We start from the raw sequence: 23,189 nt of genomic DNA, 5'->3' as shown, positions 1-23,189 counted from the left end.
CTAACGCCTGAACTCTCCGCTGTCCCGCACCAGTCCAGAATGGAGTACAGAACTGACCAGACCCCAATGACTCCTCGCACGGTTCAGGTGGTGCCTGGCGTGCTCCCCGTCCGCGATCACCTGCCCTGGTCCATCTTCAACCTGTTCTACATGAATTTCTGCTGCTTGGGCTTAACTGCCATGGTGTTTTCGATTAAGGTGAGTAGGGATCGGTGATAGGAGGGAAAGAGACGGGGATGGGTGACAATAGCCGGGGAGGAGCGAGTCAGCAGTCGGGCTGAGAAAGAAGAGACGCAGAGATGCAGGGAGAATGTCGGGTGGGAAGAGGTGACTCTTCGCCAAATGACCTTATTTTCACCGCTGGGAATGAAGTGCCGATGAAAAGTTCGCTGCCAAATCCACCGGATGCCGAAATTCCTGGGATCTTTACCCGGTATCGGGATACGCGGGAATTAAACCCCGGGCTCATACCTCGGGATTACTCCAGATTCGTACTTGGGGAGGATAAACATCCGGCTCTGTTCTAAAGGGAAATAAACTCCTGGGGGATATATGACCCCTGGGCTCCTTACAGTAAAGAGGTAAATAACCTCCTACCTCCGTATCTTGAGAAGTGAATAAACGCCCAGCTCCGTACATAAGGGAAGGATAAACCCCGGGGTTTCGTAACCTAGGAAATGAAAAACTCGCTCTCTCCCGGTCTGCATACCCTAGGCAAGGGTATAAACCCCCGGGCTCCGTAGCCGCGGGTAGGATTACACGCCCAGAGATCCGTTCGTTTCTTCTATGCCATGCCATAGGCAATCTAGGTCTTTTCCATGTCCATGATTGTTCGTAACAAATTTTTCTACAGAAATGGATTGCCATTGCCTTCTTCTAGGTAGTATCTTTTTTAAGACGGGTGACCCCAGCCATATCAATATTCTTCAGAGATTGTCTGCCTGGCGTCAGTAGTTGCATAACCAGGATTTGTGATATGCACCAGCTACTTATCCAACCCTGTCCCCCTCCCTCCTTCTGCAACCCTCTCCCCCTCCCTCTCTCTGCGACCCTCTCCCCCTTCCCCTCCCTCCCTGTGCGACCCTCTCCCCCTCCCTCCGCGACCCCTCTCCCCTCTCCCCCTCCCCTTCTACGCCCCTCTCCTCCTCCCTCCCTCTCCACCCCTCTCCTCCTCCCTCCCTCTCCGACCCCCTCTCTCTGTATCCCCCCTCCCTCCGCCCCTTTCTCTCTCCTTCAACCACTCACTCGACTCACTTCTCCCTCAACCACTGCACTTCCCCATCCCAGAACCCAATGTGTCCCCTCCCCATCTCCTCTCATCCCCAACCCCCTCCCACCCACCAGCCACAGCCTGGTCCCAGCCCAAACGCTACTAACCAACACCCACCCCTCATCACGCCCAGGCCCTCCCATCCCCAGTCCCCGGCCAGGGCCCTCTCCCGCTCCCGCCACCACACGCCCCGCCCCCTGCACGAAGCCCGCCGCTGCCCGAACGCGCAGGTTTTAGCTATGCCCCACGATTATCTGCCCTGGTCCCTCTTCAACCTCTCCTACATGAACCTCTGCTGCCTCGGGTTCATCGCCGTCATCTTCTCGGTCAAAGTGAGTGCGGGAGTTGGGTGAGCAGCTGGAAAAGCCCCTCGAACCTCCGGCGCGGGTGACTGCTGGGCCGCGCCTTTTACAGCCATGGAAGCTGAAAGCGGCTGAGGGGCAGAATGAGTGTTCCTGTGTCTGCTGGGGTTCGGGGTGGCGTTCTGTGAGAGGATTATCATTCTCTGTGGGATGTTGTCGCTCTGTGAGGGACGGGTGGTCGTGTGCGTGGTGAATGTGCAGAAAAACTGGTATCTCACCCGCCAGCAAGCCTACAGGGGGAACTGATGGAGAACCACCTATCCGGTATAGTCAAGTGATGACATTCTGCCAGCTGGTCTCCATAATCTGTTTGGGGAAACTCCATAGGATCCCTGGTGTCCTGCTCCACAAAATTTGCTGTCTGTTACACTGCTGCCATTTAGGGCAGTAATGAAGATTCTCCATCACTGTCTGTCCTTGGCCACTCAGACATATAAGGGCTTTTCATCGCTATTTCTGTAACAGTTATTTGACTAGTTCAGGTTGTTAACCCTGAACTGAATCCCCAAACCTGGAGGTCTGGTGGATCACTCTCGGTCTGGCCACTACTCTTAGACCTGTTTGACAGGTGTGACCCCACCAAGGTTCAAAGCATGAAGCCCTGACTCCACCCAGCATAGCTCTCCAAGTCATTGAGGAACACAGGCCTCCAAATCATGACAAGGTGTCAGGCAGTTTCATATTGACTGCCGCCTGATGGGTGTGTGCTCAAAAGAATACTTCCTGCAAAGGACAGTTTGTCCAGCAGTGTCCAATTAAACAGAACATTATATGGTCATGAGCCAGGTTCATCCTGTGCTGCACTGGGGACAAGTGGAACCTCAGTACCTGGAAACACTTGGTGCTTGCCAGTGTCAATCACACGCATAGTTTAGAGTCAGAGTCATAGAAAAGTACAGCACTGAAACAGGCCCTTCAGCCCATCTGGTCTGCTGAACCATTTAAATTGCTACTCCTATCCTGCGCCAGGATCATTGTCTTCCATACTCCTACCATCCACGTACCTATCCAAACTTATTTTAAATGTTGAACTTGAGCTCTCGTGCACCACTTGTGCTGGCAGCTCGTTCCACACTCATGCGACCCTGAGTGAAGAAGTTTCTCCTAAAGTTTCCCTTAAACTTTTCACCTTTCACTCTTAATCCATGACCTCTGGTTGTAGTCCCACTCAATAGAGATGATCATTTAATACAGGTGATAATGGGACAAGGGCAAGTGGAGTATACTTCTCCTTAAACTCTGTAAATCTCAACCTACTGGATGAGCTCCATCTTGAATCTTTGGGTGGAACGTATGATAGCTTGGGTAACTACCATGGTGGTGGAACAGAGTATGGGCCATACTTGCTCCACATCTAACACTGCCCAGTACACCACACAGCCGATGAATCCATTGTTTAGAATGTTCCTTTTGACAGAGGGTATCAAGAACTTGGCAAAACTGAATGATATATTGGGGGAGGGGGCAAGGTGAGATGAGGAAACTCTTTACACAGTGATTGGTGAACACTGTATGAAAAGAGATTGAAAGTGTGTTTATTTCCAGACTCAAACTAGATAATTCTAGCAAGTTTGAATGAAAGTATGTGGCGGGGGGGGGGGCGGTGTTGATAATCTGAGGTAAATTTTTATGCTAAGTGGTTGGTGCATGGATTTGCGGTAGAGGTAGATACAGAATGGTTTATGTCAAGGGAAATCTTGCCTGACGATCTGCTAGAGCTCTTCGAGGAAGTAACATGCAAGGTGGACAAAGGAGAGGCAGTAGATGTCATTTACTTGGATTTTCAGAGGGCGTTTGATAAGCAGCCTCGTCTGGCACCTTAACAAGAAAAATTCCTATGGTGTTACAAGAAAGATATTGGCATGGATAGCGGAATGGCTGACAGGCAGGAGGCAGTGAGTGATGTTAAAAAAGGGGCCCTTTTCTGATAGGCTGTCTCTAGTGGTGTTCCTCAGCGGTCAGTAGTGGGACGAACTTGTATCTGCCTACCTGGACTCCATTATGTCACCCATAGTTCAGTCCCTCCCCACCTACATCCGAGATACATCCCATGCCCTCCACCGCTTCAATAACTTCCAGTTCCCTGGTCCCAACCAGTTCATTTTCACTATGGATGTCCAATCCCTATACACCTCCATTCCCCATCAAGAAGTTCCCAAGGCCTTTTGCTACTTTCTGGATAATAGACTTCACTAGTTCCCCACCACCACTACCCTCCTCTGGTTGGTGGAACTGGTTCTCACACTCAATAACTTCTCCTTTGGCTCTTCCCACTTTCTTCAGACTAAGGGTGTAGCTATGGGAACTCGCATGGGCCCTAGCTATGCCTGCTTCTTTGTTGGTTTTGTGGAACAGTCTGTGCTCCAAACCTATTCTGGTACTGCTCCCCAACTTTTCCTTTGGTACACTGACGACTACATTGGTGCTGCTTCCTGCACCCATGCTGAGCTCGTCAATTTCATCGACTTTACTTCAAACTTCCATCCAGCCCTCAAATTCACTTGGCCTATCTCGGACCCTTCTCTCCCCTTTCTCAATCTCTCGGTCTCCATCTCTGGAGACAGACTGTCCACTGACATCTTCTACAAGCCCACTGACTACCTCAACTACCTCAACTATACCTCTTCCCACCCCGCGACATGCAAAAATGCCATTCCCTATTCCCAGTTCCTCCGTCTCCACCGCATCTGCTCCGAGGATGAAGTTTTCCGTTCCAGGACATCTCAAATGTCCTCTTTCGTTAAGGATCGTGGTTCCTTTCTGCTGTCATCAATGATGCCCTCACCCGCATCTCCTCCATTTCCTGCACTTCCGCTCTCACCCCATCCTCCTGCCACCACAACAGGGACAGAGTTCCCCTTGTCCTCACCTACCACCCCACCACCCTTCGGATCCAGCACATTATCCTCCGCAACTTCCGCCACCTTCAACAGGACCCCACCACTAAGCACATCTTCCCTCTCCACCCCTCTCCGCTTTCCGCAGGGATCGGTTCCTACGCGACTCCCTTGTCCACACGTCCCTCCCCACGGATCTCCCACTTGGCACTTATCCCTGTAAGCGCAAGTGCTACACCTGTCCCTACACCTCCTCTCTTGCCACCATTCAGGGCCCCAAACAGTCCTTCCAAGTGAGGCAACACTTCACTTGTGAGACTGTTCAAGTCATCTATTGCATCCGGTGCTCCCGGTGCGGCCTCTTCCACATTGGTGAAACCCGGCACAGATTGGGGGACCGCTTTGTCGAGCACCTCCGCTCTGTCCGCCACAATGGACAGGATCTCCCAGAAGTCATCCACTTCAACTCTGATTCCCACTCCCATTCAGATATGTCCATACATGGCCTCCTCTACTGCTATGATGAGGCTAAACTCAGGTTGGAGGAGCAACATCTCATATACCGTCTAGGTAGTCTCCAGCCCCTTGGTGTGAACATAGAATTCTCCAACTTCTGGTAATTCCCTCCCCCTCCCTTCCCCTATTACTATGTCACTCTGCCCCCTCCCCCAGCTGCCTATCACCTCCCTCATGGTTCCGCCTCCTTCTACTATCCATTGTGTTTTCCCCTATTCTTCCTTCACCTTTCCTGCCTATCACCTCCCTGCTTCCCCTCCCCCAGCCCTTTATCTTTCCCCTTACTGGTTTTTCACCTGGAATCTACCAGCCTTCTCCTTCCCACCCTCCCCACACTTTCTTTATAGGGCCTCTGCCCTTTCCCTCAACAGTCCTGACGAAGGGTTCCGGCCTGAAACGTCGACCAATCTTTTCCACGGATGCTGCCCAACCTGCTGAGTTCCTCCAGCATGTTGTCAGTATTGGGACTGCTACTTTTTACATTGTCAATGATTTAGATAGTGGAATTGATGGCCTTGTGGCAAAGTTTGTGGATCATACAAAGATAGATGGACGGGTAGGTGGTTCTGAGGAAGCAATGTGATTGCAACAGGACATAGACAAATTGGAAGAATGGGCAAAAAAGTGGCAGATGGAATACAATGTTAGGAAATGAATGATAATGCATTTTGGTAAAAAGAACAATAGTGTGAACTATTACCTAAATAGGGAGAAGGTTCAAACATAAAAGGTGCAGAGGGTCTTGGGAGTCCTCGTGCAAGACTCCCAGAAGGATAATTTACAGGTTGAACCTGCAGTAAAGGAGGCATGCGCAATGTTGGTCACTGCATTTGCCAACAATGGTAGGGATAAGTGGAGTGGCCGTTGTGTGAGTGGACCAGTGTTAGGGTAGGAGGCTTTGGCTCATCAGGCCTGGATGCAGGAAGTATCTGGTAAGTTGATGCTGGTTTACCTCACTTCTATAGACTCTGTGTCTATCTCCTGAGTAAATACTGATGCAAAAAAATGTATTTATGTGATCTCTCCCATCTATTTTGGCTCCACATGTGGATTACAATTCTGATCTTCCAGAGGACCAATGTTGTCCTTTGCAATCCTTTTGCTCTAAACTTATCTGTAGAATCCGTTAGGACTCTCCTTGTCTGCTAAATATGCTGACCATGACGTATTTTATCATGAACCTCGAAGTACCCTGAGACCTTATCCTTAATCATTGACGAATATTTTCTCAACCATTGAGGTCAGACTGACTGGCAGAAGTTCCCTTTCTTCTGGCTCTCTCTCTTCTTGAAAATGGAGTGACATTTGCAATTTTAGAAACATAGATAGAAAAACTACAGCACAATAAAGGTCATTCAGCCCACAATGCTGTGCCAAACATGCCCTTACTTTAGAAATTACCTAGGGTTACCCATAACCCTCTATTTTTCTAAACTCCATGTACATATCCAAGAGTTTCTTAAAAGACCCTATTGTATCTGCCTCCACCACCATTTATGACAGCCCGTTCCATACACTCACCACTCTCTGCGTAAAAAAACTTATCCCTGACATCGCCTCTGTACCTACTTCCAAGCACCTTAAAACTGTGCCCTCTCCTGTTAGCCAATTCAGCCCTGGGAAAAAGCCTCTAACTATCCACACAATCAATGCCTGTCATCATCTTATACACCTATCAGGTCACCTCTCACCTCCGCCGCACAAAGGGAAAAGTCCAAGTTCACTCAACCTATTCTCATGAGACATGCTCCCCAATTCAGGCAACATCCTTGTAAATCTCCTCTGCACCCTTTCTATAGTTTCCACATCCTTCCTATAGTGAGGTGATCAGAACTGAGCACAGTACTCCAGGTGGAGTCTGACTAGGGTCCTATACAGCTGTAACATTACCACTCAGCTCTTAAACTCAATCCCGTGGTTGATGAAGGCCAATGCACTGTACGCCTTCTTAAGCACAGAGTCAACCTGCGCAGCAGCTTTGAGTGTCCTTTGTGCTCAGACCCCAAGATCCCTCTGATCCTCCACACTGCCAAAAGTCTTATCATTAATACTATATTCTGCCATCATATTTGACCTACCAAAATGAACCACCTCACACCTATCTGGGTTGAACTACATCTGCCACTTCTCAGCTCAGTTTTGCATCCTACCAATATTCCACTGTAATCTCTGACAGCCCTCCACACTACCCACAACACCCCCATCATTTGTGCCATCAGCAAATTTACTAACTCATCGCTTCACTTCCTCATCCAGGACTTTTATTAAAATCACCACGAGAAGGGGTTCCAGAACTGATCCCTGAGGCACACCACTGGTCACCATCCTCCATCCAGAATATGACCCATCTACAACCACTCTTTGCCTTCTGTGCGTAAACCAATTCTGGATCCACAAAGCAAGGTCCCCTTGGATCCCATGCCTCCTTACTTTCTCAATAAGCCTTGCATGGGGTACCTTATCAAATGCCTTGCTGAAATCCATATACACTGCATCTGCTGCTCTACTTTCATCAATGTGTTTAGTCGCATCCTCAAAAAATTCAATCAGGCTCGTAAGGCACAACCTGCCTTTTACAAAGCCATGCTGACTATTCCTAATCATATTATGTCTCTCCAAATGTTCATAAGTCCTGCCTGTCAGGATCTTCTCCATCAACTTACCAATCACTGAAGACTCACTGGTCTATAATTTCCTGGGCTATCTTTATTCCCTTTCTTGAATAAGGGAACAACATCTGTAACCGTCCAGTCCTCCGGAACCTCTCCTATCCCCATTGATGATGCAAAGATCATTGCCAGAGGCTCAGCAATTTCCTATCTCACCTCCCACAGTAGCCCTTGGTACATCTCATCCAGTCCCAGAGACCTACCCAACCTGATGCTTTCTAAAAGCTCCGGCACATCCTCTTTCTTAATGTCTATATGCTCAAACTTTTCAGTCCGCTGTAAGTCATCCCTATAATTGCCAAGACCCTTTTCCGTAGTGAATACTGAAGCAAAGTATTCATTCCCTGTCTCATTGGAACGTACCTATGCAGAACGCCAAGCAAATATCCCCTGAACATTTGCCACATTTCTGCCGTACATTTCCCGAGAACATTTGTTCCCAATTTGTCCTTCCCAGTTCTTGCCTCATAGCTTCATATTTCCCCTTACTCCAATTAAACACTTTCCTAACACAGACATGGCAGACGGAATACAGTGTCAGGTAGTGTATGGTCATGAACTTCGGTAGAAGGAATGAAAAGGTAGACTACCTTCAAGATGGAGAGATAATTCAAAAATCTGAATTGGAAAAGGACTTGGGAGTCCTTGTGCAAGATTCCTCAAAGGTTAATTTGCAGGTTTAGTCAGTGGAGTGGAAGTCAAATGCAATGTTAGATAGATGCATCCCAAAGAAGTAGTAGTATTCTAAAGGAAGGATGTCACAACTGTGGCTAACAAGGGAAGTCAAAGCCAACATAAAAGCAAAAGTGTAGCCATATAAAAGAAGAGAAAGTAGTGGGAAATTAGAGGATTGGGTAGTTTTTAAAAAACCCACAGAAGGCAACCTAACAAGCCATAGGGAGGGACAAGATAAAATGTGAAGATAAGCTAACCAACCATATCAAGAAAGATACTGAAGGTATTTTCAGATGTATATAAAGAGAAAAAGGGAGGTGAGAGTAGATATCATACTGTCGGAAAATGACTCCGGAGTGGTAGTAATGGGGGACAAGTAAATGGACGAACTGAATAAGTATGTGGCATCAGTCTTCACTGTGATCCTTTTATTCCCACTCACTGCCTCCTACCAATCAGCCAGTGTATCCTATGCTATTTCCATCTCAAAATGCATTAGTGTTCCACACCAATCTGCCTATCTTCAACATCCTTCCCCTCAGTAAACACCAATGAACAGTACTCATTTAGGACTTCACTTAACATCTCCACCAGCAAGAACATATTACCTCCTTTATCCTTAGGTGATCCTAACTGTTCCCTACTTAATCTCTTACTCTTGGTATATGTTTAGAATGCCTTGAGATTCTTTTTAATCCTACTTGCCAAGGACCACTCATGGCCTCTCTTGGCTAACCTAATCCCCTTCTCAAGTTCTTGCATCATTATAATCATTAAAGGCTCAGTCTGAGTTTAGCTTCCTAAACCTTACGTATGTTTTCCTCTTTGACTAAATTCACCACCCCCTTGACATCCAAGATTCCCTCATCGATTCCCTCATCTTTCCATCCTTGTCCTTGCTTTTTATTAGAACATGCCTTTATTAAAATTACCTTTATTAAAAATTCTTTAACCAGAAAAATAGAGGGCTATAGGTTACCATAGGTAATTTCTAAAGTAAGTACATGTTCAGCACAGCATTGAAACATAGAAAACATAGAAAATAGGTGCAGGAGTAGGCCATTCGGCCCTTCGAGCCTGCACCGCCATTTATTATGATCATGGCTGATCATCCAACTCAGAACCCCGCCCCAGCCTTCCCTCCATACCCGCTGATCCCCGTAGCCACAAGGGCCATATCTAACTCCCTCTTAAATATAGCCAATGAACTGGCCTCAACTGTTTCCTGTGGCAGAGAATTCCACAGATTCACCACTCTCTGTGTGAAGAAGTTTTTCCTAATCTCGGTCCTAAAAGGCTTCCCCTTTATCCTCAAACTGTGACCCCTTGTTCTGGACTTCCCCAACATCGGGAACAATCTTCCTGCATCTACCTGTCCAATGCCTTTAGGATTTTATACGTTTCAATCAGATCCCCCCTCAATCTTCTAAATTCCAATGAGTACAAGCCCAGTTCATCCAGTCTTTCTTCATATGAAAGTCCTGCCATCCCAGGAATCAATCTGGTGAACCTTCTTTGTACTCCCTCTATGGCAGGGATGTCTTTCCTCAGATTAGGGGACCAAAGCTGCACACAATACTCCAGGTGTGGTTTCACCAAGGCCTTGTACAACTGCAGTAGTACCTCCCTGCTCCTGTACTCGAATCCTCTCGCTATAAATGCCAGCATACCATTTGACTTTTTCACCACCTGCTGTACCTGCATGCCCACTTTCAATGACTGGTGTATAATGACACCCAGGTCTCGTTGCACCTCCCCTTTTCCTAATCGGCCACCATTCAGATAATAATCTGTTTTCCTATTTTTGCCACCAAAGTGGATAACTTCACATTTATCCACATTAAATTGCATCTGCCATGAATTTGCCCACTCACCCAACCAATCCAAGTCACTCTGCATCCTCTCAGCATCCTCCTCACAGCTAACACTGCCACCCAGCTTCGTGTCATCCGCAAACTTGGAGATGCTGCATTTAATTCCCTCATCCAAGTCATTAATATATATTGTAAACAACTGGGGTCCCAGCACTGAGCCTTGTGGTACCCCACTAGTCACCGCCTGCCATTCTGAAAAGGTCCCGTTTATTCCCACTCTTTGCTTCCATTCTGCTAACCAATTCTCCATCCACATCAATACCTTACCCCCAATACCGTGTGCTTTAAGTTTGCACACTAATCTCCTGTGTGGGACCTTGTCAAAAGCCTTTTGAAAATCCAAATATACCACATCTACTGGTTCTCCCCTATCCACTCTACTAGTTACATCCTCAAAAAATTCTATGAGATTGGTCAGACATGATTTTCCTTTCATAAATCCATGCTGACTTTGTCCGATGATTTCACTGCTTTCCAAATGTGCTGTTATCACACCTTTGATAACTGACTCCAGCAGTTTCCCCACCACCGACGTTAGGCTAACCGGTCTATAATTCCCCGGTTTCTCTCTCCCTCCTTTTTTAAAAATTGGGGTTACATTAGCCACCCTCCAATCCTCAGGAACTAGTCCAGAATCTAACGAGTTTTGAAAAATTATCACTAATGCATCCACTATTTCTTGGGCTACTTCCTTAAGCACTCTAGGATGCAGACCATCTGGCCCTGGGGATTTATCTGCCTTCAATCTCTTCAATTTACCTAACACCACTTCCCTACTAACATGTATTTCGCTCAGTTCCTCCATCTCACTGGACCCTCTGTCCCCTACTATTTCTGGAAGATTATTTATGTCCTCCTTAGTGAAGACAGAACCAAAGTAATTATTCAATTGGTCTGCCATGTCCTTGCTCCCCATAATCAATTCACCTGTTTATGTCTGTAGGGGACCTACATTTGTCTTTACCAGTCTTTTCCTTTTTACATATCTATAAAAGCATTTACAGTCAGTTTTTATGTTCCCTGCCAGTTTTCTCTCATAATCTTTTTTCCCCTTCCTAACTAAGCCCTTTGTCCTCCTCTGCTGAACTCTGAATTTCTCCCAGTCCTCAGGTGAGCCACTTTCTCTGGCTAATTTGTATGCTTCTTCTTTGGAATTGATACTATCCCTAATTTCTCTTGTCAGCCACAGGTGCACTACCTTCCTTGATTTATTCTTTTGCCAAACTGGGATGAACAATTGTTGTAGTTCATCCATGCAACCTTTAAATGCTTGCCATTGCATATCCACCGTCAATCCTTTAAATGTCATTTGCCAGTCTATCTTAGCTAATTCACGTCTCATACCTTCAAAGTTACCCCTCTTTAAGTTCAGAACCTTGGTTTCTGAATTAGCTATGTCACTCTCCATATTAATGAAGAATTCCACCATATTATGGTCACTCTTACCCAAGGGGCTTCTCACGACAAGATTGCTAATTAACCCTTCCTCATTGCTTAAAACCCAGTCCAGAATAGCCTGCTCTCTACTTGGTTCCTCAACATGTTGGTTCAAAAAACCATCCCGCATACATTCCAAGAAATCCTCTTCCTCAGCACCTTTACCAATTTGGTTCAGCCAATCTACATGTAGATTGAAGTCACCCATTATAACTGCTGTTCCTTTATTGCACACATTTCTAATTTCCTGTTTAATACCATCTCTGACCTCACTACTACTGTTAGGTGGCCTGTACACAACTCCCACCAACGTCTTCTGCCCCTTAGTGTTACGCAGCTCTACCCATATCGATTCCACATCTTCCCGGCTTATGTCCTTCCTTTCTATTGCGTTAATCTCTTCTTTAACCAGCAACGCCACCCCACCTACCCTTCCTTCATGTCTATCCCTCCTGAACATTGAATATCCCTGAACGTTGAGCTCCCATCCTTGGTCACCCTGGAGCCATGTCTCTGTGATCCCAACTATATCATAATCATTAATAACAATCTGCACTTTCAATTCATCCACCTTATTACGAATGCTCCTTGCATTGACACACAAAGCCTTCAGGCGCTCTTTTACAACTCTCTTAGCCCTTATACAATTATGTTGAAAAGTGGCCCTTTTTAATGCTTGCCCTGGATTTGTCGGCCTGCCACTTTTACTTTTCTCCTTAGTACTTTTTGCTTCTACCCCCACTTTACACCCCTCTGTCTCTCTGCACTGGTTCCCATACCCCTGTTGTGAACTAACCTCCTCACGCCTAGCCTCTTTAATTTAATTCCCACCCCCCAACCATTCTAGTTTAAAGTCACCTCAGTAGCCCTCGCTAATCTCCCTGCCAGGATATTGGTCCCCCTAGGATTCAAGTGTAACCCGTCCTTTTTGTACAGGTCACGCCTGCGCCAAAAGAGGTCCCAATGATCCAAAAAACTTGAATCCCTGCCCCCTGCTCCAATCCCTCAGCCACGCATTTATCCTCCACCTTATCTCATTCCTTCTCTCACTGTCGCGTGGCACAGGCAGTAATCCCGAGATTACTACCTTTGCGATCCTTTTTCTCAACTCCCTTCCTAGCTCCCTATATTCTCCTTTCAGGACTCATCTCTTTTCCTACCTATGTCATTGGTACCTATATGTACCATGACCTCTGGCTCCTCACCCTCCCACTTCAGGATATCTTGGACACGATCAGAAATATCCCAGACCCTGGCACCAGGGAGGCAAACTACCATCCGGGTCTCTGGACTGCGTCCACAGAATCGCCTATCTGACCCCCTTACTATCGAGTCCCCTATCACAACTGCCCTCCTCTTCCTTGCCCTACCCTTCTGAGCTACAGGGCCAGACTCTGTGCCGGAGGCACGGCCACTGTCGCTTCCCCCGGGTAAGCTGTCCCCCGCAACAGTACTCAACCAGGAATACCTATTGTTAAGGGGCACAGCCACCGGGGTACTCCCTATTACCTGACTCTTCCCCTTCCCCCTCCTAACCGTGACCCACTTGTCTGCCTCCCGTGGCCCCGGCGTGACCACCTGCCTGCAACTCCTCTCTATCAACTCCTCACTCTCCCTGACCAGACGAAGGTCATCGAGCTGCAGCTCCAGTTCCGTAACGCGGTCCCTTAGGAGCTGCATCTCGATGCACTTGGCGCAGATGTAGACATCCGGGAGGCTTGGAGACTCCAGGGCCTCCCACATCCGACACCAATTGTGGGCTGAAGGACCTGTATTGTGCTGTAGATTTTCTATGTCTTTTCTGTGTCCATGCCTATGCTTATTATGTACTTTGTACAGTTGCTTTTGAAACACCCTCAACATGCCAGGTGTGGACTTGCCCAGAAACAGCTCCAATTAGTTCTCCCTAGTTCTTGCCTAATGCTTTCATGATTTGCCCTCTCCCAATTTAATACTCTCCTATAAGGTCCATAATTATTGTGAGCAGCTTTGGGCACTTTATCAAGAAAAGTGGAGTGGGATCCGGGATCAGCTATGAGGGAATGGTGGACCAGACTCGATGGGTGAATGGCCTAATTCTGCTCCTATGACTTACGGTCTCAACGATGTGCAGGAACTATAGAAAGTCCAGAGGAATTTCACAAGAATGATCTCAGGAATGAAAGAGTTAACTATTGAGGAACATTTGATGGCTCTGGCCCCATACTCATTGGAGTTCAGAAATGGAGGGGGGGGGTGGTGAATCTCACTAAAACCTATTGAATAATGAAAGGCCTAGGTAGAGTGGATGTGTTCGCTGAGCACCTATCCTCCATCCACCAGCAAAAGTGGGATCTCCCATTTTATTTTTCCACTTCCCATTCCCACTCCGTCATCACAGTCCATGGCCTCCTCTACTGCTGCGATGAGGGCACAGTCAAGTTGGAGGAGCAACACCTTATATTCCGTCTGGGTAGCCTCCAATCTGATAGCATGAACATCGATTTCTCGAACTTCCAGTAATGCCCACCCCCTCTCCTTCACCATTCCCATTTCTCCCTCTCATCTTATCTCCTTACCTGCCCATCACCTCTCTTTGGTGCTCCTCCCTCTTCCCTTTCTCCCATGGCATTCTGTCTGCTCCCATCAGATATACCCTTCTTCAGCCCTGTATCTCTTCCACAAATTGACTTCCCATCCCCTTCCCCCAGTCTCACATATCATCTACTACCCTGTATTTCTTTCTTCACTCCCCCACCTTCATACTCTGACCTTATCTTTTTTCACCAGTCCTGATGACTGTTTTCTCTTTTCCTGTTGCCTGGCCTGCTGAGTTCCTCCAGCATTCTGTATTTGTTGCATGTGAAGATGTTTCTTATAGTGGGTGGGTCTGGGACCAGAGGGCACAGGCTCAGGATAGAGGATGTCCATTTAGAACAGAGATGAGGAGGAATTTCTTTAGCTGGAGGGTGGTAGGTCTGTGGAGTTCATTGCCATAGATGGCTGTGAGGGCTAAGTGGTTGAGTATATTTAAAGCAGAGGTTGGTAGGTTCTGGATTACTAAAGGCATCAAAGGTTACAGTGAGAAGGCAGGAGAATGGGGTTGAGAGGGATAATAAATCAACCATGATGAAATGGTGGAGCAGATTTGATGGGAATGGCCTAATTCTTCTCCTGTGTCTTGTAGTTTTACCCTATTCATAGCTACTTTAAAATTTGTGGAGTTGTGATCACTGTTCCCTAACTGTTCTTCTACTGAAAGGAGAGTCACCTGGCCATGCTCATTTCCCAAAACCAGGTCCCGTATCGCTCCCCTTTTAGATGCAGAATCTACATGTCGATTTAGGAAACCTCCTTGGATGTATTCTGCCCCATCTAAATTTCTTGTAATACAGAGTCCCAGACTTTATTGCACAAGTTGAGATCACCTACAACAACTACCCTGTAACATGGAAGAAACAGATAAACGTGCGGCATGTTAAATTACCAGGGCAGTTTCCACTCAAGAGGAGGTGATGCTGGATCTTTTGAAAAGCATTAAGGTGGATCTCAGGGCTTGAGAGAGGCAAGACAGGAGATTGCTAGGGCCTTGACAAAGATGATTCTATTCTCACTAACAGGTAATGAGACACAGGACTGAGGAATTACAAATGTCATTCCTTTGTTCCAGAAGACAAAAGGGGATAATTCAAAAAACTATAGGCTGTCAGTTGTACAGCAGTAATAGGGAAGCTATTGGAGCCATTCTGCCAGGATAGAATTTTTTGAGGTAGTAATTGAGGATAGAATCACCCACAACAAGGTGATTCTATCCTTGATCATGACTAGACTGAACACCTGCCTCAGCAAGGACCTGGAGCCATTGCAATTTACCTATCGCAACAATAGATCAATGGCAGAAACAATTTCGATGGCTCCTCACACAGCTTTAGACAACCTGGACAACACAAATAACAGGATGCTGTTCAGCGACTATAGCTCAGCATTTAATACCATTCCCACAACCCTGATTGAGAAGTTGCAGAACCTGGGCCTCTGTACCTGCCTCTGCAATTGGATCCTTGACTTCCTAACCGGAAGACCACCATCTGTGCGGATTGGTGATAACATCTCCTCGATGATCAACACTAGTGCACCTCAGGGTGTGTGCTTAGCCCACTGCTCTACTCTCTATATACACGTGATTGTGTGGCTACGCGTAGCTCAAATACCATCTATAAATTGTTGATGATCCAACCATTGTTGATAGATTCTCAGATGGTGACAAGACGGCGTACAGGAGCGAGATATGCCAATTAGTGAAGTGGTGTCACAGCAACAAGCTGGCACTCAATGTCAGTAAGATGAAAGAGCTGATTATGCACTTCAGGAAGGGTAAGAAGAAGGAACACATATCAATCCTCATCAAGGGATCAGAACTGAAAAGAGTGAGCAGTTTCAAGTTCCTGAGTGTCAAGATCTCTGAGGATCTAACCTGGCCCCAACATATCGATGCAGTTATAAAGAAGGCAGGATAGTGGCTATACTTCATTAGGAATCTGAAGAGACTTAGTATGTCAACAAATACATTCAAAACCTTCTATAGATGTACCGTGGAGACCATTCTGACAGGCTGCATCACCGTCTGGTATTGGTGGGTGGGGAGGGGTGCTACTGCACAAGACTGAAAAAAGCTGCAAGGATCGTAGAGTTAGTCGGCTCCATCTTGGGTTCGAGCCTACAAAGTACCCAGGACATCTTCAAGAGAGGTGTCTCAGAAAGGCAGCGTTCATTATTACGGACCTCCAGCACCCAGGGCATGCCCTTTTTTCACTGTTACCATAAGACAAAGGAGCAGAAGTCAGCCATTTGGCCCATCAAGTCTGCTCCGCTATTTTATCACGAGCTGATCCATTCTCCCATTTAGTCCCACTCCCTCGCCTTCTCACCATAACCTTTGATGCCCTGGCTACTTAGATACCTATCAATCTCTGCCTTAAATACACCCAATGACTTGGCCTCCACTGCTGCCCGTGGCAACAAATTCCATAGATTCACCACCCTCTGGCTAAAAAAATTTCTTCGCATCTCTGTTCTGAATGGGCGCCCTTCAATCCTTAAGTCATGCCCTCTCATACTAGACTCCCCCATCATGGGAAACAACTTTCCCACATCCACTCTGTCCATGCCTTTCAACATTCGAAATGTTTCTATGAGGTCCCCCCTCATTCTTCTAAACTCCAAGGAATACAGTCCAAGACCGGACAAACGTTCCTCATATGTTAACCCTCTCATTCCCGGAATCATTCTAGTAAATCTTCTCATCAGGTTACCATCAGGTAGGAGGTACAGAAGCCTGAAGGCTCACACTCAGCGATTCAGGAACAGCTTCTTCCCCTCTGCCATCCGATTCCTAAATGGACTTGAAACCTTGGACACTACGGCACTTTTTAAATATATATTTCTGGTTATTTTGCATGATTTTTAATCTATTCAATATGCATATACAGTAATTTATTATTATAATTTATTTCATGACACATGCTGATGATAATAAATCTGATTCTGAAAGAGGTAGTTTTAGAGATTGTGGTGGCATAAGAAATGATCTTTCAAAAATCATTCGACTCTGGCATAGTGCCAGAGGACTGGAAAATTGTAAACGTTACTCTACTCTTTAAAAAAAGAGGAAGGCAGCAGAAAGGAAATTATAGACTAGCTGGACTGACCTGAGTGGTTGGTAAGATGTGAGAGTCAATTGTTACGGATGAGGAGATGGAGTACTTGGTAACACAGGACAAGATAGTACAAAGTCAGCAGGATTTCCTTAGGGGAGAATCCTGCCTGATGAACCTGTTGGAATTCTTTGAGGAGATTACAAGTAGGATAGATAACGAGGATGCAGTTGATGTTGTATATTTGACTTCTAGAAGTTCTTTGACAAGGGGCATAAATGAGGCTGCTTACCAAGATAAGAGCCCATGGTATTACAAGAAAGGGTGCAGAGGAGATTTACAAGGATGTTGCCTAGATTGGGGAGCATGCCTTATGAGAATAGGTTGAGTGAACTCGGCCTTTTCTCCTTGGAGCGACGGAGGATGAGAGGTGACTTGATAGAGGTGTACAAGATAATAAGAGGCATTGATCGTGTGGATAGTCAGAGGCTTTTCCCCAGGGCTGAATTGGCTAGCATGAGAGGGCATAGTTTTAAGGTGCGTGGAAGTACAAACCCCATTTCCAGAAAAGTTGGGCCATTTTCCAAAATGCAATAAAAACAAAAGTCTGTGATATGTTAATTCACGTGAACCTTTATTTAACTGACAAAAGTACAAGGAAAAGATTTTCAACAGTTTTACTGACCAACTTAATTGTATTTTGTAAACATACACAAATTTAGAATTTGATGGCTGCAACACACTCAACAAAAGTTAGGACAGAGTTAAAATAAGATTGAAAAGTGCACAGAATATTCAAGTAACACCGGTTTGGAAGACTCCACATTAAGCAGGCTAATTGGTAGCAGGTGAGGTATCATGACTGGGTATAAAAGTAGCATCCATCAAAGGCTCAGTCTTTGCAAGCAAGGATGGGTTGTGGCTCACCCCTTTGTGCCAAAATTCATGAGAGAATTGTTAGTCAGTTCAAAAGGAACATTTCTCAACGCAAGATTGCAGAGAATGTAGGTCTTTCAACATCTACAGTACATAATATTGTGAAAAGATTCAGAGAATTCAGAGATATCTCAGTGCGTAAAGGGCAAGGTCGGAAACCGCTGTTGAATGCGCGTGATCTTCGAGCCCTCAGGCGGCACTGCCTAAGAAACCGTCTTGCTACTGTGACAATTCTAGCCACCTGGGCTCGGGAGTACTTCGGAAAACCATTGTCACTCAACACAATCCGTCACTGCATCCAGAAATGCAACTTGAAATTGTATTACGCAAGGAGGAAGTCATACATCAACTATATGCAGAAATGCCGGCGAGTCCTCTGGGCCCGTGCTCATCTCAGATGGACTGAAAGACTGTGGAACCGTGCGCTGTGGTCAGATGAGTCCACATTTCAGCTAGTTTTCAGAAAAAACGGGCGTTGAATTCTCGGTGCCAAAGATGAAAACGGCCATCCAGATGGTTATTAGTGAAAGGTGCAAAAGCCAGCATCTGTGATGGTGTGGGGGTGCATCAGTGCCCACGGCATGGGTGAGTTGCATGGATGTGAAGGTACTATTGACTCTGAGGCGTATATTAGGATTTTAGAGAGACATATGTTGCCATCAAGGCGACGTCTCTTCCTGGGACGTCCATGCTTATTTCAGCAGGACAATGCCAGACCACATTCTGCACGGGATACAACAGCGTGGCTCTGTAGACACAGAGTGCGTGTGCTTGACTGGCCTGCTGCCAGTCCAGATCTATCTCCTACTGAAAATGTCTGGCGCATCATGAAGAGGAGAATCAGACAACGGAGACCACGGACTGTTGAGCAGCTGAAGTCTTATATCAAGCAAGAATGGAGAAAATTTCCAATTGCAAATCTACTACAATTAGTATCCTCAGTTCCAAAACGATTAAAAAGTGTTATTAAAAGGAAAGGTGATATAACACAATGGTAAACATGCCTCTGTCCCAACTTTTGTTGAGTGTGTTGCAGCCATCAAATTCTAAATTTGTGTATGCTTACAAAATACAATTAAGTTGGTCAGTAAAGCTATTAAAAATCTTTTCTTTGTACTTTTGTCAGTTAAATAAAGGTTCACATGAATTAACATATCACAGATTTTTTTATTGCATTTTGGAAAATATCCCAACTTTTCTGGAAATGGGGTTTGTAGGTACAGAGGAGATGTCAGGGGTAAGTTTTTTACAGAGAGAGTGGTGAGTGCGTGGAATGGGCTGCCGGGGGCGGTGGTGGAGGCAGAAATGATAGGGTCTTCTAAAAGACTCCTGGATAGCTACATGGAGCTTAGAAAAATAGAGGGCTATGGGTAAAGCCTAGTTAGTTCTAAGGTAGGGACATATTCAGCACAGCTTTGTGGGCCGAAGGGCCTGAATTGTGCTGTATGTTTTCTAAGTTTCTATGATTTGGACAAATTGGAAGAATTGGCAAAAAGTGGTAGATGGAATACACCATTGTATGATGCATTTTGGTAAAAGGGCAATAGTATTATCTAAGTGGGGAGTTGTTGTGCAAGACTCCCAGAAGGTTAATTTACAGGCTGAGTCTGTGGTGAGGTAGGCAAATGCAATGTTAGCATTCATTTCAAGAAGACTAGAATATAAAAGCAAGGATGCAATTTTGAGACTTTATAAAGCACTGGTGAGGCCTCACTTAGAGTATGATGAGCAGTTTTGGGCCCTTATTTCAGAAAGGATATGCTGAAACTAGAGATGATTCAAAGGAGGTTCCCGAAAATGATTTCAGGAATGAGTGGCTTGTCATATGAAGAGTGTTTGATGGATCCGGGACTGTATCACCAGAATTCAGAAGAGTGTGGGGTGACCTAATTGAAACCTATCAAATTGTGAAAGGCCTTGATTAAGACCAGAGGACACCGCTTCAGAACAAAGGGGCATCCTTTTAGAATGGTGCAATTTCTGTAGCTAGAGGCTGGAATTTGTTGCCACAGGCAGCTGTGGAGGCCAAGTCATTCTGTGTATTTAAGGCAGGGTTGATAAATTCTTGTCAGGGCATGAAGGAATATGAGGAGAAGGCAGGAGTTTGGGACTGAGAAGAATATTTGATCAGCCATGATGAAATAGTGGAGCAGACTTGATCGGCCAAATAGCCTAATTCTGTTCCTATATCTTACTGTCTTAAAACCAGTCACCTTGGGCAGATGGTGCTCATCAGCTGAGTTTGGAGATGGAAAACTTTGATATCAAACCTCTGCTGCTTTGTGCTGTACCCACTTCTAAGAAAGGCTTCGGGAATAAACCCAGAGGAACATTCCAGAGCTAGAGTCCCTAAGACAGGACTAAGTTGAGTTCAATGCTGACTGACAACTATTGCAATGCCGCTGGTGCCAAACTCTATTGGTCCCTGCCGTTCCTTTGGATTTATGAGATGGGGAGCCCACTACATGGGCAATGGCCTGCTCTCCATATCGAGCTGTCCTGGCTTATGTATCACGTGGACAGCTGGAATGCATTAGCCATTGTCGGTGCTAACCAACGGAGGGACTCAATAAATAAAATGTACTTCCGTCCCCTTCCTCGGTGGCATCAGATTTCTGAATGGACAATGAACCCATCAACACAAGCTCACTTTTTTTTGCTGCTTTTGCTCTGCTTAATTTTTAAAATATATCTATTATTATAATTTATAGTGTATTTTATTGTAATACCCCGGTTTAAGACTGTGCTCTATTTTATTAATACAGTTATGCTGGTGGCATTTTATGAACAAATTTCATGACAAATGCCAGTGATAATAAACCTGATTCCAAATCTGTTATTTTAAATAAAAAGAGGTAGTTGCACTAAAGACTACCAACTTGTCTCACCAATTAGATATCACTAACGTGGTAGTCTTGGTCTGCTTGCATATTTATTTATATATTTTTTCTATTAGTCTAGAGATCGCAAAGTTGTGGGTGACATCGAAGGAGCTCAGCACTATGGATCTACAGCACGGTCCCTCAATATTGCAGCCACTGTGATTGGTGTTCTTTTCTTCATAATCATCGTTGTACTGGTAGCTACTGGAACAGTTGCCATGATGAATGTCCCCAAGAATTTTTGATGGAGATACACAGGAGGAGACATGATGGTCTCAGCAGTTTATTGGCCATGGAAGGAGCATCCTTGTGATGGAGCTGTTTAATTTCTTGATGCATTGTTTACTATTGCTTACTTTGTCTGTAATCTCTATGGAGGCCTGATATACTTAATCAACTGGCAACAATATAGATCTCTTCCTTAAACTGGGGACAAGATATGGCTTAGATGTTATTAATAAAGTAATTGAAAACACATTTATGGAGTCTTGGAGGTTACTGGTTGGGTTTTTGAATTTACTTTTTGCTTTTGTGTCACCATTTGTATGGATTTTCAGAATTCAATGAGGTAACTCAAAGAGTGTGTTACAATATCAGTTTGTTCTCATGAATTGAAAACTAGATATGAGTGAAAATACTTATTGGTGTCACTGAGGATATTAGACCATTAAATTCAAGTCCATGATTGAGATATTAAAGGGTTAAAGGGGTCGGGAAATGATTTTTGGACTCTTGTGAATAACAGGTTAAAATTGCTACAGATCTTTGTTTGTTCTGTTCTGACTGATAACCTTGCAGATGTTATGCTTTGTGGATCGAAACTGCAAGGATTAAGCTAAGCATTTTTTTTTGTTGTGTAAATTAGGTCTATAAATTAGATTAGATTAGATTAGATTATGAGGACACACAGTCCTCTTTTATTGTCATTTAGTAAGGCATGCATTAAGAAATGAGACATTGTTTCTCCAGAATGATATCACAGAAACACATGACAAACCGACTGGAAAAACTGACAAAAACCACATAATTGTAACATATAGTTACAACAGTGCAAAGCAATACCGTAATTTGATAAAGATCAGACCATGGCACGGTAAAAAGTCTCAAAGTCTCTCGAGAGTCCCATCATCTCAGGCAGACGGTGAACTTCCAGCACCACAAGCTTGCCGATGCAGCATCCTGGAAGCATCTGACCACAGTCCGACTCCGAATCCGTCCGAAAACTCCGAGCCTCCGACACCGAGCACCGAGCACCATCTCTGCTGAGCGCTTCGACCCCACCCCAGCAACAGGCAATAGGCAAAGCCGAGGATTTGGAGCCTTCACCTCCGGAGATTCTCGATCGCACAGGAGCAGCGGCAGCGAAGCGGGCATTTCAGGAGTTTCTCCAGATGTTCCTCTGTGCTTCTCACGGCTGTCACCATCAAATCAGGATTGCGCACGGCCCCTATTTAACACATACGATGTCATTCGGAACGGCCGCACGTGCTGTGTCGCGCCACCATCTTTTCCTCCCAACTTAGAATGGACAAAGGTTCGATACGAACTCACAAGCCTTATCTCACCTGCAGAACGGGATGTGGTAAAACAGTCCAAATGAATGTGAAACTACGGTTGAAAAAGCGAGGGGCCATCTCATCCTGCACATTTCCTGAGGTTGATGACCTTTAGTCTAGTAAAGCAACCAAGGGTTCCATGTCTTAAAATACTACTGTTGGCACGTGACTGTGGGGGTAGTGAGGAAATTTGTTTCCTGTTACGTGACAGAAAGGATATAAAAAAGGATTTTGTATCTGTGTGTGGAGAGAGAGAGAGAGAGACACCCCCCCCCCCCACAACTGGTACGGATCCCATGTGTGCCCGAGAAGTGTGCTCTCTCTCCAGTAGCGAGCTACAAGTAAACAGTTGCTTTATCTTCCGTAGTACTGTGTGTTCTTGCATTGGGTAACAGGTGATAATTACAAGTAAGGTTTAACATCATAACAAAGAAAATGCAAGAGAAAGTCAGCAGGTCAGGCAGCATCTATGGAGAGGAATAAATAATCGACATTTTGGGCTGAGACCCTTCCTCAAGACAAGCAATGATATGTATTACAAT

General features: G+C 45.5%; 1 protein-coding gene across 1 annotated transcript; it reads left to right on the top strand.

The window, feature by feature from the left end:
* Positions 1-21,568, top strand: LOC134341260 (dispanin subfamily A member 2b-like). The gene is made up of 2 exons (XM_063039118.1): positions 1-198; positions 21,166-21,568. Exons 1-2 carry the CDS (start codon positions 40-42, stop codon positions 21,334-21,336), a joined length of 330 nt encoding a protein of 109 aa, XP_062895188.1. The 5' UTR covers positions 1-39; the 3' UTR covers positions 21,337-21,568.
* Positions 21,569-23,189: the final 1,621 nt, after the last annotated feature.

This window comes from Mobula hypostoma, assembly GCF_963921235.1.
Source record: "Mobula hypostoma chromosome 11 unlocalized genomic scaffold, sMobHyp1.1 SUPER_11_unloc_1, whole genome shotgun sequence".
In the NCBI taxonomy this organism is placed as follows: domain Eukaryota; kingdom Metazoa; phylum Chordata; class Chondrichthyes; order Myliobatiformes; family Myliobatidae; genus Mobula; species Mobula hypostoma.
This window is presented reverse-complemented; position numbering and strand designations above follow the sequence as displayed.